This window comes from Rhipicephalus microplus, chromosome 6 (genome assembly GCF_043290135.1).
Source record: "Rhipicephalus microplus isolate Deutch F79 chromosome 6, USDA_Rmic, whole genome shotgun sequence".
Classification (NCBI taxonomy): domain Eukaryota; kingdom Metazoa; phylum Arthropoda; class Arachnida; order Ixodida; family Ixodidae; genus Rhipicephalus; species Rhipicephalus microplus.
The window spans coordinates 189,777,469-189,793,847 of record NC_134705.1 but is presented as its reverse complement, the minus strand read 5'-3'; the positions used below and the strand labels follow the sequence as shown (position 1 = coordinate 189,793,847).

Here is a 16,379-nt window from a genome sequence, read left to right as displayed (position 1 = left end):
ATAATACCGCGAGACCAAACCGCGTCACAGACTTATCACCTTGTGCCAGGTTCGGAGGAAATCCGCACGGCGCCGCCTCCGTCGCTGGAATGACCGAATGGCCAAGGTGAGTGAGAGGCTTTCGAAACGCTTCCCCAAGAATGAGGTAAGTGATATAGGCCTGAGCACCTGCAGGGAAGGCTTCTTCTTTCCGGGTTTTGGAATGGTTATAATTTTGGCCGCTTTCCATTCTGCAGGGACCTACCCTTTGAGCTAATCAGGCTCATTGGGTTCTTTTGTGCGCCCTTCAATGACTTTTGTCACTAAGGTTCCTTATCATGCCATTAATAATTTGGTATTCACTGGGGATCGTGTTCATCTTGGACCCCCTCCATGGCTATCGGCCCGTCTATAGTTTCTCATTTTTGCTCCCTTGTAACTCATGTGAGTGGCCGAAGTAGTTAGTGAACAATCGGCAACATATATGTCCTTGAGGGCCTCTTACAGCGTATGTGTAGACGCTAGGATGGGCAGACTATAAAGAACACATGACAGAGTTTACTAGGACGAGCACTAGTTCTGTTGACCAGTCTCCCATGTCTTTCGTAGCGATTACCTACACCGTAAGCGTATCGCCAAACCAACATGAACCAACTAGCCCTTTTCGTCACAAATCTCGTGTTCTTTGACGCATACTAACATCGCACATTAAATGGGCCCCCCAGCGTTTCGCCTCCAAGAAAATGCGACCACCACCAAGGAGGTTCAAAAATTACTTTAACATTCTTGACCGCCACGGCTGAGATCGAACCTGTGACCTGCGGGTCAGCAGCAGAGCAGCTACGCCACCACTCCGAACCTCAGGCGGGAAGAAAGAGAGCTAGACATAGGACGGTGACAGAACGACAGACAGGTCTCACGTCAAGCCGGTCCCACGTCCAACTCTATTTGTTCCTACCCTAATGATGTACCCAAAAGCACGGTTAGGTGGGAAGAAACAGAGCTAGACATAGGACGGTGACAGAACGACAGACAGGTCTCACGTCAACCCGGTCCCACGTCCAACTCTATTTGTTCCTACCCTAATGATGTACCCAAAAGCACGGTTAGGTGGGAAGAAACAGAGCTAGACATAGGACGGTGACAGAACGACAGACAGGTCTCACGTCAACCCGGTCCCACGTCCAACTCTATTTGTTCCTACCCTAATGATGTACCCAAAAGCACGGTTAGGTGGGAAGAAACAGAGCTAGACATAGGGCGGTGACAGAACGACAGACAGGTCTCACGTCAACCCGGTCCCACGTCCAACTCTATTTGTTCCTACCCTAATGATGTACCCAAAAGCACGGTTAGGTGGGAAGAAACAGAGCTAGACATAGGACGGTGACAGAACGACAGACAGGTCTCACGTCAACCCGGTCCCACGTCCAACTCTATTTGTTCCTACCCTAATGATGTACCCAAAAGCACGGTTAGGTGGGAAGAAACAGAGCTAGACATAGGACGGTGACAGAAAGACAGACAGGTTTCACGAACCCGGTCCCATGTCCAACTCTATTTGTTTCTACCTATAATGATGCACCCGAAGGCACGGTTAGGTGCACTTATGCGCTTTATGCTCAGTGGTCTTCTACGAAGTCTCACACACTAGACCACGTTGACGGCGCGACGTACTCGGCCCACAAGTCGTGCATCTCGGTGCCCGCTAGCGCCAGGTCATAGGCCTCCCGGAACCGGCGTTCCTGGTCCCGGTTGAAGAGGGATCGCCAGTCCCCGACGACGCCCTTGCGAAACAACGCCGCCGTCGGGTGCTGACACGAGAAGTCGCCCTCGGCGAAGCTCTCCGCACCGCCGGTCAGCTCCCGGAGCCTCTCGATCGACGTCTGCTCCAGGAGTCGCTCCAGGAGGCCCCGTTCGGCCTCAAGCCGCGCAGCGGCGTCGGCGTTCAAGAACTTGGCGAGTTCCAAGACGACCTGTCAATAAAAAAAAGAATTGTTGCGTTTTACGCATCAGAATTACGACGCGACTGCGAGGCGCATGACCCACCACGGTGGTCTAGTGGTTAAGATACTCGACTACTGGCCCGAAGGTCACGGGATCGAATCCCGGCCGCGGCGGTTTCATTTTCGAAGAAGGCGGAGATGCGCGAGGGTCGTTGGTTAGATTTTAGGTGCACGGCAAGGGCTTTCCAGGAGGTCTAAAAAAAAAGGAGCTCTCATAATCGTATCGTGGTTCTGGAACGTTAAACATGAACAAATATTGTCACTGCGAAGCGTATGGTTTAGTGCGCGACTAAAGAAGGAGTTCTATAACGCTGGGATTGATTAACGTGTACTTCAAACGTAACTAAGCGGACGATGTTGCATAACTCCACCATCGACATATTCGAAATAAAAACAGCGCGAAAGACGGATGACCAGTAACAGAAAAACACAGACAAGAGCGCTGACTTGCACAAATTCTTGAAGACATAAGACTTGCTCCGGCAGTTACATATCAATGGCGTTATCATGACTGTGAGGGGCGTTACTTTGCCTGTACCTGTTTTTTTTTAATCTCTATCCTCGTTACCCACATCTCTTTCCAGTGCATGAGGTAAAGCATAGCAGTTCTTCTCCATTGGTATCGACATCCCTGCCTTGCCTTTCCTTTCTCTCCTGCTCTTTCTTTCCTTCAACAGGGTTTATTTGCCACAACCACGCTACGTATACCTGCATTGTCCATTAGCAAAAAGAAAAAAAAACAAAACAAGAAAACGGAAGAAAAATGATAAAGGCAAAGCAAAGATGAAAAACCATGCATCCCCATCACTGGGTGCACAAAGCGATCAAAGGCCTGTTGACCCACACGCATCATAGCCTATAATAGTCCCGCTTCTGAAAAGTCTGATTTTCAATTGACAAGAAAACCTTTTTTTAGGGCGCAGAATGCTCGAAGATCCTAAATATTATGCAACAAGGTGGCTGCTTGGTGTGGTTGGCAGAAGCTACCTGACGAGGAAAGCTTCTAGTTATGGTGATGTCAATGGTTTTATGATAAATCGATTGGTCGGGGAAAAGGCATGATGAAAAAACGAAAACAAGAAACGCCGACTAAACTGACAAGGTTTAAAACTCGAAAAAAAAATTCTAGGCTGAAAGATTGTTTCAACCTTCAAGCATTATGCGCACTAAAGAAAGCTTTCCTTCACAAATATGTTATAACAAGCCACCTTTTTGCTGATAAAGCGCAGAATTGAACGGAAACACTCGTGTTGAACTTATACTTACAAAAGGGCCATGACATGGTCATTAAACGAACCGCGGTTCAAAGCTAAAAATAAAAGTAATTAAATGCCAAAGTATGCGCTTATACATAAAAGAAAAAGAAACTGTGAAGAAAAATTTCAGAGTAAGGTAGGCTTATAAGTCACTGGATAGAAACCCCACCCACCGCCAGCGACCGCCATATTTTCCGTGGCTTGTGTGACGTCATTTGCCGCACGGAGAGGAGCCGCCGTCAGCTCTCTTCAGAGTGACAGCCGCTGCAAACCATTCAATTTCGATGTCAGGCTGAAGAAAGCTGCGATGGCTCAATTACAGGCGTCGCTGGTCACTGGGCACAATGGTTCACCGGAGTTCAGGTGCTTGTACAGCAAGCAGCTTGCTACGTCACGGCTCGCAAGCACACCAGTGATAGTTTAAGACTGCTCCCGTCTACGCAAAAATATTAAAAATATAAAGTAAATGCTCCACCAAATGGGTTGAAACTTCGCCAGCTTGTCTGTGAACGCAGAAGCAATAGTCCACATAACACAGTTTATGATTTATCGTTGTCATGACCCCTTTAAAGTAAGAGCGGATGCCTGGACATCGGGAACCTCCTTCTGGATCCTCCCACGAAAATACCACACACCTTTCGGGGCTCTTTCTTTAGGACCTCGTAGTAGACGACAAGGACATCGTCGTGGTCCTTGCTGCGGTCGTACCAGGCACGGGCGTGCTGGAACGGGTTGCCCCCGACCATCCCCGCGCTGAGCAGTTCGTCGAGGAAGTGGTCGAAGCCGTAATCCGGCGGCAGGTGCGTCAGGTGACGTCGGCCGTAGCGCATGTGGAAGAAAGAGACCGCCACGTCGAACGGGTTGCGCAGGCACGCCACGTACTTGGCGCCGCTCGGCCGGTGCAGCACTTCGGCCGGCAGGTGGGTCTTGATGAAGCGCGGAGGAGGACGGTCGGCCACCGTCGATGACGTGCCCAGCTGCGAACGTGATTAGTTCAAAGTTAGTTAAAGAGGGTGTGGTTCAAGGGTGTCCGCATGGTGGTGAAAAAGGGGCACTTTTCTGCCATACTACATCGAGGGACGCTCTGTTATGCCTGAGAGTCCACAGTGAACGTCCATGCCTCTGAAAAAGGCAATCTGTGTCAAGGCCACCACGCGAGCCAGCCTGACGCGAACAACTCAACGGCGTCATCACGCGGCGGCGCCGATCTGTCCCGCAATGCACATCGAGCTCCCTCAGCCCACGAGCCCGTCGAAGCAATCGGCGCCTTCCTGTCTGGCGAGTCTGACGCAATGCGTGGCGACGTCACTTGTCCTTGGCTGCAACCACGCGCAGCGGCTCGAGATTCGATGAGAATGACGCGGCCCAGCGGCGACCCCATTGGAGGATTCTGACCTCACGGCCAGCGGCGCTTCTGGTTGGACATTTGGTTACTCAAAGAATCCTCCCGGTGCATATAAAAAAAGCCCTGTGGCGCGTCGCGAGCAGTAGACCTATGTGTCAGAGAAGAGAGCTCAGTTCTTCGAGTCTCTAAGCTGTCGGCCCCAGTGCCGAAATTGTAACGCCTCTGTATATATGCTGTACATAAACCTTGTTTAACTCACCGTCGTCTCGTCCGCTCGTCTATCAGCTCTGCGCAGAAGCCGTCGCGAGCTGAGAAACCTACGCTATCAAACGGCTGGTGACCTTCCCGGCAGAGTTCGAAGCAGTGGCGCCTTCGGGACCGTGTTGGCGTCGCCGTCTTTCGTAACAGTGGAGTCAGCGGCGAGATTCGTGGCGCCCTTCGTAACGTCGTTGGAGGCGCGCTTCGTAACAGCTTCCCCCCCCCCCCCCCCCCCATTTAACGTCATCATCATCTCAAGCATCACGGTCACCATTTAATACCATTATCTGGAGCATCCTCATCATCGACGGTCATCATTTAACGACAATATATGGAGCATCCTGGTCTTCATTGTTATCTACCGTGATCATCATATCGAACTTTACCATCGTCATCGTTTGCAGCATCATCGCCGTTTCGCTTTGCCTATTCCTGTGCTTACTTATGTAAGTTGGCCAAGCACTAATTGCTTCAGGGGCACAATCCTGTACTCGTTCTGTGATAGAACGGAATGCAGCGTCATGAGAGAGCGACAGGGATCGAACGACCATTAGGCGAAAGACGAGTGCCTCGGCAGAATGCGCCACGTACGGTCATCTGCTTGATCATTTGCCGAGGAAACTTAGAAATGTTTTCAACGTATACGAAGGAGCATAGAGCTTTTACAACTGAATATCAGTGTTTAGGGTAATATTCAAAGCGTAAAATTGAAGAGTGGGATAACCTTGACAATTTGAGCGTGTTATTGCCTCTATTGTGCGCGAGGCGGTGTCGGTATTTCACGAGACTTTCAGAGTGAAGAGGGGGGGGGGCGCTGGTGGCCTTTTTACCAAACTATAGGCGTGAGATTTAATTAAGCCAGCCACAAAGCAGGCTTATTTATGCCTCCGGCCTGCAGGCGCTTATGTATCGATCCAATCCTCTTTAGTCACATGACGTGTGTGATACGAGATAGGCGGGGATATTTTGCACTTGATACAGCTCGACTGTTAATATTCGATAATAAGGCGTAATCGGACAGTGCCCAGATAAGCACACCGTTTAAGATAGCAGCGCAGGTCGCCAGAAGCCTCACCAGGTCGATGTAGGGAAAGTGCTTCGTCAGCAAGTCCTGCACCGGCGGTATGCGCCCTTCCTCAACGGCTTTCAGGTTGTGGATGCCCCAGATGAGGTACTGACACCACGTGGTGCCGCTCTTGGGAAACGTGGCCAGTATGACGTCACCAGGGCGTGGCTCGTAGCTCAGGGCCTCGCGAGCCATCCGGACGTCGGTGAATGGCAGGAAGGTCACTCCGTCCACCACGACTGGGTCGACCTCGTAGTTGGCCGGCCCGGCAGCGGGGTCGCGACCACGTTCCGAGTTTCCGGTAACCATGGCAATGGCCCTGAGGAAGAACCATGGTGGTTTGCACTGGATGAAACTGGAGTGAGACTGAAGAGAGTAACGATATGTATGTCGTTTCATCCGTACACTTAGATTTAGGTGAACGCTGTTAAAGAAGCATAGAGATAGCCACAGTGATTTCGGGGGTACTTCAATACGGCGTGCCTCAATCATATCGTGGTTCCTACACGTAAAACCATAGACATGCGCACAGAAAAAAAAGGGGGGGGGGGAGAATGCTCCCACCCTCCTAAAAACTCGTTTTCACTGTGTTCTGAGTGTAAGTGCTTCTTGAGAAGGCTGGGAATACCGCATGCATAAGGGCATGCACTAAACCGCATAGGCGATAAGGACATGCACTAAACCTTCGCCCCATTCATCGCACGCATATATGTATAAACAATCTAATAACTATGACACCAAAGAAGGGGCATTGATAAAGACAGTCTGACCTACTCGCGCCAAGTTATCGTTTCGTTCATTTTACTTTCTTTACATTTATGTCACAAAAATCACCACGTTACATGTTAAGAGGGAGTTTTAGAATAACATTTGCAGGCGCTGCGGACGTCGCCGGCATAGCGGGCGCCACATACGAGTTTTAAAATAGCGTTTGCACTCCTGCAAACCGCAACGCACAACCACAGCGACACCGTATAGCCTCGAAACCAGCGCTTGCGGGCCGCACACGCGGCCGCAATTTCAGATTTTCTGCGGGCGGGCCGCGATCGACGACTCGCGTTACGACGCATGCGCAATGCCAGCGACCGCACAGCAAGGGCTCGCGGTCTAAAACTCACTAAAGAATACAAATAATGCCCCATGTATACTTTCCTTGGCTTCACTGTCTGTCTGCTTCACTAGACCGTGACGCTAAGAACGACTTCAACAAATAGAAAGCCACGTCAGGGCGCGTCAAGATTCTTACATGGCTTAAGTGTTAATACAGTTAACAATAAATATGCAAACGAACTCACTCGTTTTCGGTAAGCTCTCGGCGATCGGAAAGGGGCGTTTTTGAAGCGATCCTGCCGGGGGAATGTCCAGTTAGCACACAGTGTCACAATCCGCGCACGAACACAAACATTGTATCTCCGTACAACGGCTGTGCGATGTAACACTGACCTCTTTTTGTGTGTGTGTGTGCCCTACGCGACTGAGTGACCATCCGAACGCAGCTGGCGTGTTCGCCTTGTTAGTTCATCGCAGAAGACAGCGACACCAGCTGTGGGGCGCGACAACTGGTGACGTAACGGGTCTTTGACCACCGATAGCCTTGACACGTGCAGCTGTGTACGTATACTTCCTTTCAGTAGACATTTCTTACGCCGCTTGGCGGGAAATGTCGCAACGCGCACGAACGTGCATATAACGCCAGCGGGGCGAGGAGGAGAGCGCGCTCCTCCTCTCCTTCTGCGTCTGTCCTTCGGCGCTAGGACGATATTGCTTATCCAAACGATGCTCGATACGAGTCGCACACTTCGGTGGCGGCGTTAAGGCAGGCCTAAGCCGGCGCCGGCTCACACGTGTATTTGCACGCTACGTTTCGCAAAATATCCGAAAGCGTGCTCGGTCGTAGGGGCTTGTCGGTGATAAGCCGTTTCTGATATGGCGATGTGATCTTTGTCGTTTCACGTTGCCACATTTCGTTGATGTCGGGATACGAGCACATGACCGCGTTTGTTGCCCGGGGTGACTAAAATGCTGCGCCGCCAGGAACATATGAAGGTTTTGTTCCCGCAGCGGATGGAGGAAACAGTTAGCATGGATTGCGCGATGCCATAGAAACAACAACAACAACAACAACAACAACAACAACAACAACAACAACAACAACAACAACAACGACAACAACAACAACGACAACAACAACAAATCACAGCAAAGAAAGAAAGAAAGAAAGAAAGAAAGAAAGAAAGAAAGAAAAAAAGAAAGAAAGAAAGAAAGAACTGGCTCCTGTGGCAGCTGCTCTACAACATACATAATAAGCAAATACAATACAGCGCCGCAAACAGATACATAACATCTCTATAGCGTAGTGCGGGTGACTATTGTTATATCGCGAGCTTAGAACGACGACAAAGGGACAAGAAAACGAGCGCTACCTACCAACTTAGTTTATCGTACAAAGCGCGTAAACATATAGGCAGTGAAGCATGTGACGAAAAAAAAACAATTATGTGACAAAAATGGGCAATGCAAAGACGAGTAAGGCAAAAAAAAAAAAAAAGACACTCTTCTAAGTAGTGCGCGTGCTTTGACCTACCTCCGTCCGCTGCCTGTAGCAGTGCTTAGCGGGCACGGGACGTTTTATCGGTCGAGATACGGCGACCTCAGCGGCGCACGGCTTTTTCCAGCAAAGCTGTTGGTATACGACTTAAGTGGAACGAAGCGCCCCTAAAAAACATTACGCGTGTGTTATCTCTGTCGTTTGCTTCATTGTTTAGCTTTTTGTCTGTGTGCTAGAATCGCTGAGTTGAGCGCGAATTATACACATGTTTAAAATGGTAGTCAGGGTGGGGGGGGGGGGGGAGGAGAATCAGTTTTAAAAAGGACAATAAGGAGGAACAATGACTTGGTTAGTTTGACAAACTGCGCCCTGAGTACCCTAATGCGATATGTTTCACATTCGGTAAGTTCATTATTAACGGATAAAATCAAGGTTGAAGTTAAGCTTTTAAATTTCACGCCAAAACTTTCGTGCGAGAAGTAAAAAATTTTCAAAATGCATTTTTTTTCCGTGACATTGGCTCGATGAAATGTTCCAAAACTTCGTATGCCAGGTATACATAGGGTTTCTCACAATCAAACCTAGAGAGAAATCTGGCGCTAGTGAGCTGCGGGATGCAAGGGAATGACGGGATACGAGAGCTTCGTACTTGACTAGAATTTGTATACCTTGAATCATAGTGTTTCCTAATATACACTATAGAGAACTCTGGCGCTAGTGTCTATGGAAGCTGCAACGCACGGCGCTTCAGCGAGCATAGGAATGATGGGTAGTACACACATTTGTCTAATATTCATATATCTGGCCTGCTTTTGGCTTCGTTTGTGTTCGTGTGGCTTGGAACTGTTTTCCTACAAAACAAATATTAGCAAATGTTCAGCAGTTGCGCTTTACCATCCTATTATTTTAAACTTACCTTTACAAATCGGTCACGAAATTCAAAAGGGTTCAATCTTTCTTTGAAAACAAAACCGAAACACAGCAATAAACGAAGCCGCAAGTACGATTCGCCGCCCGCAAGTACGAAGGCTTGGCGAATGTGTGTACTACCCAATCATTCCCATGGTCGCTGAACGATCGCAGCGCCAGAGTCCCCTCTGGTTAATTTTAGGACACTCTATGCCTTGAAGAAGCGTCTGGCTTCCCGTTAAAATGATTGATTTCTTACTAAAAGAGCACGTAGTAAGCTATATATTTTTTTATTGCACAGTAGCGTCTTTTGTTTAACGCTAAAAGCTTCTACGTTGATGTACAATTTTACGAAGCGTAATACGTAACCAACGGTCACTAAACTTGGCAGGCAGACAAGAAGCAAGCGTTTCCTCCGCCACTTTTATGCCGTCTGTTTCTTTCGCCGTTTGGTTGTGGCATCAAGGTAAATGGACTTTTATTTTAGAATACAATACGCGTGAATGACATCCGCCTATTAACGTTTTGTTTTAGTAAAACTTCATTTCCGCACTTGTATTCGCTTTTGAGCCGAAGCCTCGCTGAACACCAGCCAACACAAGCCTCGCAGACACATATACCGTCGTTCCCAGCGCTCCAACATCGCCTCTTAAAAATTCGCATAGACGGTGGCGCCACACTTCCCTCTAGGTATTTGCGAGAAACTCTACGTAGGCATATATGGCACCCACATATGACAATGCACTTTACTTTTTATCGATTAAATGGTACGTAGGGCACAGTAGGCGCCTTCAAAATCCATGACGTCACGATCTTTCGTGCGGGAATCCTTAAGTGGCGCCTCCGCCCGCGTTTTTTTTTTTTTTCACGCGTTTTCCCACTTACCAAGAAATGCCGTAGAAATGGTGGTTTTCTGGATTGTGTAATAGTAATTTAGTAATACGCGAAAATTCGTTTTGCTATTTAGTGTCGCTTTAATATTACTCAGGGGATGAATAAACATATAGACTTAGAGGGAAAAAAGAGGATGGGCTTTCGCCTTGAAGAGATCTTGGGCAATTAATTACACAAGGAACCAGGAGACCCTTAGCCCTCTTTCTGCGCAGTTTGTACCATCAAGTTGGCATTACTGGTTGTCGGAATCAAGGCTCGCCCACCGCCATCTGGCGGCCTTTGTCGCCTATTTCTGCCGTTCTCATGTCCTAGCACGGCTCTTCCTTACACCGCGGCCCGACGGTGCTAAGGTAGCGGGAGTGACGTTGACCCTGTCTCACCTGGCACCGGTTCGTACCGGATCTCGACGGTGGCGCCACGCTCAGAGTCTTCCGGGACGTTTTGCGCGCTCGGCGGGAGTAGAAAGAATCTTTCGGAACAGCGAAGGATGAGTCTGTCTGTCTGTCTGTCTGTCTGTCTGTCTGTCCGTCCATCCGTCTGTCTGTCCGTCCGTCCGTCCGTCTGTCCGTCTGTCTGTCCGTCCATCCGTCTGTCTGTCCGTCTTTCTGTCTGTCTGTCTGTCTGTCTGTCTGTCTGTCTGTCTGTCTGTCTGTCCGTCTTTCTGTCTGTCTGTCTGTCTGTCTGTCTGTCTGTCTGTCTGTCTGTCTGTCTGTCTGTCTGTCCATTTGTCTGTTTGTTCGCCATTAACGGTACTGGGTACTCGAAACAGCGTCAGCCGGTACCCCAAACGACCGACCCCATCAGCAGCGCCCCCCAATGTTGCTCAAGCTTCAGCGTTCATACTAGTGCGATTGTCAATTAAAGAGAAATTATTCATTTTTCCCTGTTCGTCGGCTCCTTTATTCTTGGAGCTCACCCGGACGAGTTCGCCAACGGTGCCTTGTACCCGCGGCGAACGTTCACCTTTCGTTGCCCCTGCTGAACGCTAGGCCTAAGATCGGTGTGTTGTGTTCGCGTGGTCTTACTACCCCGAACCGTGCCTCTCGAAGCCAACGTGAGCGGAGTTTGCCTTCGCTCTAGCGATCGGGCCCTGTAGTTACTGATCGTGAAAGCACGCAGCATATAGTCGCAAGGTATCATTTTCCTCAGGGATGTGTCGCCCTGAGCCTTTTTTTTTTTTTTTGCCCGCGGAGACATGCTCGCGGCACCATTGGGTTGTACTTCCTCCCATGGCGTGGATAAGCCTCTTTTGCTTAATCGCTTCTTTTGCTAATAATAAACGAGCCTTTGACTGCGCCAAATATCACTGCATGAAACGCCTGTCTACGTTTTCGAAGCTGTCAATTGAAAAAATGACCTCCAACAGTTTCACGTATACCGTGAAGAAACGGACAAAAACACAAGGAAAACTGACCTTAACAATGTCCTTGGGAAGAAGGCGCCTCACCAATCCCGTTTTGAACACCAATATGAGAAAATAAATCTACAACAGCCTGACTTGCTCGTCGCTTACTCCTCGTGCTAGTAGAAAGATGCTCCCCGACGTGGATTCCCGCATTCTTGCACAGTAAGCGAGTCGAAGGGCGTGCACTGTATTCTGGCCAGCATTTTGGTCATTTCGTGCTGTGACGGCGTACACTGTCACGCCGACCGGCTGAATAAGTTTTCTAGATTCGCCGTCGTGAAGGTTGGCGGCGCTGACTGACGTTCACATATATACCGCATGAAGTGGATGGTGGAATGACTGTCGCTGCAGCTTAGCTGGTATATAAGGCATCGGATGCGTACTTGAGGGTCACTGGTTCAGCCCCTTCCCGAGGCAAGTTATCCTGTCGTCCAATGTTCTTTCTTCATATTTATGATTATACTTCTAGTAACATGCCCTATTACTGCCTTGGCATCACTGTCTGTTATTTCTCATTATACAACGTATAAGTATGTGCAGCGAAAAAAAAACAAAAAAGAGCGGGCACATAAACGACAGATTTGCACTGTCTTCTCTTGTCTTAGTTTCTTTGCACTGCACATGCTCCGCAAAAGGAGAAGTAACAAGAGGACGGATTCTTCTATCTGGTCCTACTGGCGAGAACTTCTCGGCCTGGTTGCTACCACTTACTGTATTACGTTTTGCCGATAGTGAAAGCAACACACATATGAAAGACTCGATGTGTACGCATGTGCACGTCACCTGCATATGTACTACGCTTTGTGCTTGAAATAAATCAATTGAAAGTGCCGACCATGTCGTCGCGCTCGTGTGTTTCTTCTGTGTGCCGCTTCTTTCCACTAGTGGCCAAATGTCATGACGGTAACTTGGGATGTAAGCACCTTATTTTTTCACTCATGTGCAACAAAAAAACAAAAAAAAACAAATCATAAGTTTGATTCACGAAGGAATCAATAAACAATCTTTACTTCCAAGAATAAAATACCGCTGACAGTAAAAGTGGTAAACTAGCGAAAGCAAGCGTTAAGATGCGTTTAGCAGTAAAAAATCGTACATCAACAAATGTGTGTCACTGTATAAAACTGTTCCCAGTATTTTGGCCATTTTCTGTGATACACTGGTACGAGTATATACTTTCGATCCCAATAAGCGTGAACGGCATGTCACGCAAGTTTCACCCGGTAAGCTTTACGACCGTCCAGATCTGGGATAAAAGGTGCACAGAGTCGTACAGCTGCACCGTCTCTTCCCATGCATGGCTACGCAAATGGGTGGTCCTTCAACAGGAGACAACCTGCGACCGTCCGACAAGTTGAACGTTCATTTCCTCCCCCAAGGCGAGCACCTATCGTGGCCTCCGTGAACCGTGGCCTCCGACATTGTCAGGCACGCTATCGCGGAGGCCATGTCCGAGCAAGACTACAACTGCGGGCGCCGCCTCAGCATAACGTGGCGCTTTGTGGCTTTGATTCTCTCGATTCTTGCGGTGCATAGGATCTCGACGTTCACTGAGCCGTCTTGCGTCGACGACAAAACGTCATTCTTGAACGTTGGCTCGGGGTTATCAGGTTCGCCTTCTTAGGTTGTGGGACGGAAACCTTTGTGCCGCCAGGATCGAAGACGTGGTAAGAAGGAATGCTGACAGCGCGAACGCACTTTTACCGCACCCTAGAAACAGTGGGGTCATGCAAGCGAGTAGTGCGCCGGCTCGACCACCAGCGAGTGACCAACAGAGGGCGACGCCACGCACAGATGTGGGAGCATTCTCCATGACGCGGCAAGCGCCGACGATGATGGCGACGTTGGCGAGACCACTGGCAAACCCTAGAAGACCGCGGTCGACCGGGGTGTCAAAGTTGCTGAAGGCGACGGCCACGTAGTGGATGCCTGCAATGACCGCCGGTACGGTGAACGACATCTTGCGAAAGGGAATGTACGCGTAGGCAACGAGTCCGGCAACGTTTCCCAGGGCAGTGACGACGTAGACCAGTATTGACGGAAGCCACCAGGCGACGACTGTGTACTCGCTTCTAGCCACCCAGGTCACGGTGTTGACGTGAACGGCGAAGGCCAGGGAGAAGTGGACGGCGAATGTGATCCATACTGTTTGCCTGATCGAAAGGTCAGCCTCCACGGGCGAACGTGGCCGAAGATCGCCGTTGGACGCGTACGAAAGATCGCAGTCGGCGATGCAGCGCGCTCTGTACCGGATCCTGTGTATAAAGTTCTCTGCGCCGGACGCCACGGCGAAGCCGTTCATCTCGCCCGCGGCCCAAATCACTTCCTCGGCTTTGACGTTCTCGTCCTGGGCGATCAACCAACGCGGCGACTCCAGCCCGCCCATCAAAGTTGTCGCGACAACTAGAAGATACATGGGCGATAGAAGGGCCACCTGCTTGACGACCCAGTTGACGCGCATGTTTTTCACGGCGAGAATCCAGAGCTCGGCGAGCGCGAAGCTGAGCGCCGCCGCGTATACTACACACTTGGATCTCTGTTTGTGAACCAAGACCTCGAAGGAGACGAGCATGGCTGCCGCGGCGCTGACGGTCACGGAACCGGAGAGGACGAACTGCGTCATGGCGCAGTGGGCGTAGTCGCTAGAGACGGCGAAGCCGGCTAGCGCTGAAGCCGTCGAAACTACGACAGCCGCCATCTGGACGCGACCCCTGCCGAAGGTGTCGAGCGCAACGCCGGACAGGAGGAGGAACAGAGCGGATCCCGCCTGTTGCGTCGCCATCGGTACGACGAGCTGCGGGATCCGCCGGTCGCACACGGCGTTCCAGACGCTAACGATGGAGGCGTCCTTCTTGTCGTCGAAGTCCCACTGTCGACACGCCACCTTCGCCCTGCCCTCCTTCCTGAGGAACGGGAGGAGATTGCTGGGCCTCTTGTAGGCGAGACAGCGGCTTAGCCGTCCGTCGGATTCCACGGGTATCGCCTCTTTCTTCCACCTGCGAACAGAGAAGTTTGTGGAACGGGTCGGCCGTTTGCACCAGTGGTCCACGTCCTGCGAAGCGATCACGGGCACCAGGTCGTGAAGGCAGGTCATCACGAAGAGTGCGACGGCGCTGAGGGTGAGGAAACGCCTCTGGAAGAGGCCGTTGCCGAAGGCTTCGTTGCTGTCGAAGCAGTCGCTGGCCTCTGAGGCCATCAAACCGGGCTTTTGCAGGAGGAAAAGATCCATTGCCCCGCCGGATAGCAACTTGTCTGACAGCGACACGACCACGACGTTGTCGACGGTGAACAGCATGCGTGCTTGATCGTGAGATGAACTTCGAAACGCTCGCGACATCTGGCAGTGATGATCCGCCCCTCTCAACGCCCCAGTGGCACGCTTTTACTAATCTAATCATTCTAACAGTTAAAGTGCCGGTGCAGGCCCATCGATGAGTAATGATTACGAAAAGTATCTTTGTATTTTGTTTTTGTTGACGTGTATTTTGTATACTGCTTTGTGTTTTTTTTCTTTTTTTTCACGATATGTTTCCTGGTGTCTTGTTTGTTTTTTCTGTTTTAGGAAATGAGTATGCATTTGTGGTGTTGCCAAAGATTGATTTGTGGGGTTTAACGTCCCAAAACCACCATTTGATTATGAGAGACGCCGTAGTGGAGGGCTCCGGAAATATTGACCCCCTGGGGTTCTTTAACGTGCACCCAAATCTGAGCACACGGGCCTCGACATTTCCGCCTCCATCGGAAATGCAGCCGCCGCAGCCGGGATTTGAACCCGCGACCTGCGGGTCAGCAGCCGAGTACCTTAGCCACTGGACCACCGCGGCGGGGCCGGTGGTGTTGCCAAAGAAATAAATTAGGCATATTTCTTTTTTATGATGCTTTTTTTCTGTGTTTTGCAAGGCAAATGCGCCTGTATTTCACATTGCGAAATTATTTGTTTATAGCATTATATGTACCAATATGTTACACCTGTACAGTGTTGATTGCTCATTTTTGTCGTTGCCCCGCCGCGGTGGTCTAGCGGCTAAGGTACTCGGCTGCTGACCCGCAGGTCGCGGGTTCAAATCCCGGCTGCGGCGGCTGCATTTCCGATGGAGGCGGAAATGTCGAGGCCCGTGGGCTCAGATTTGGGTGCACGTTAAAGAACCCCAGCTGGTCAAAATTTCCGGAGCCCTCCACTACGGCGTCTCTCATAATCATATGGTGGTTTTGGGACGTTAAGCCCCACAAATCAATCAATTTTTGTCGTATACATGTTTGTATGCTTCGCTCGGATGTTATTACGCAAATGCTTCCTTTTTTTAAGGCAAATACGCCAACATTTTTTGCACCTTTTGAAATAGCTTTTTTTTGTTGTTGTTGTTTAACCATTAGACGTTTCGTTTTATCACACATGTACAGTGATGATTTCTTTCTTGTCATAGACCTGTTTAGTTTACGCGTATGATCCCGAATGTTTTTATGAAAGTGTTACCGCTGCTGCGATGTGTTCGGGGAAGGGGAAGGGGGGCCTGCGGCCCTGTCAAGCTGGCATCACGCCAGCTTTTTCTGCAGGTCTCCTGCATCATGTATCTTTGATGCGAAATAAAGTCATTATTATTATTATTATTATTATTATTATTATTATTATTATTATTATTATTATTATTAATGTAACCGCAAGGGCACATGGGACACAGAAAAATACAACAAAATACCACTTCGTCTTATCGC

General features: G+C 49.7%; 1 protein-coding gene across 1 annotated transcript in view; it reads right to left on the bottom strand.

The window, feature by feature from the left end:
- Positions 1 to 1,576: 1,576 nt before the first annotated feature.
- LOC119166967 (sulfotransferase 1B1) overlaps positions 1,577 to 16,379 on the bottom strand; it is a 157,572-nt gene continuing 142,769 nt past the window's right edge. Inside the window, exons 2-5 of the mRNA XM_075867305.1 lie at positions 7,206 to 7,256; positions 5,920 to 6,229; positions 3,877 to 4,218; positions 1,577 to 1,955 (exon numbers count right to left, since the gene is read on the bottom strand). Of these exons, the coding sequence (XP_075723420.1) occupies positions 1,623 to 1,955; positions 3,877 to 4,218; positions 5,920 to 6,219 (975 nt within the window). The 5' untranslated portion in view covers positions 6,220 to 6,229; positions 7,206 to 7,256 and the 3' untranslated portion in view covers positions 1,577 to 1,622. The remainder of the gene's footprint in view (positions 1,956 to 3,876; positions 4,219 to 5,919; positions 6,230 to 7,205; positions 7,257 to 16,379) is intronic.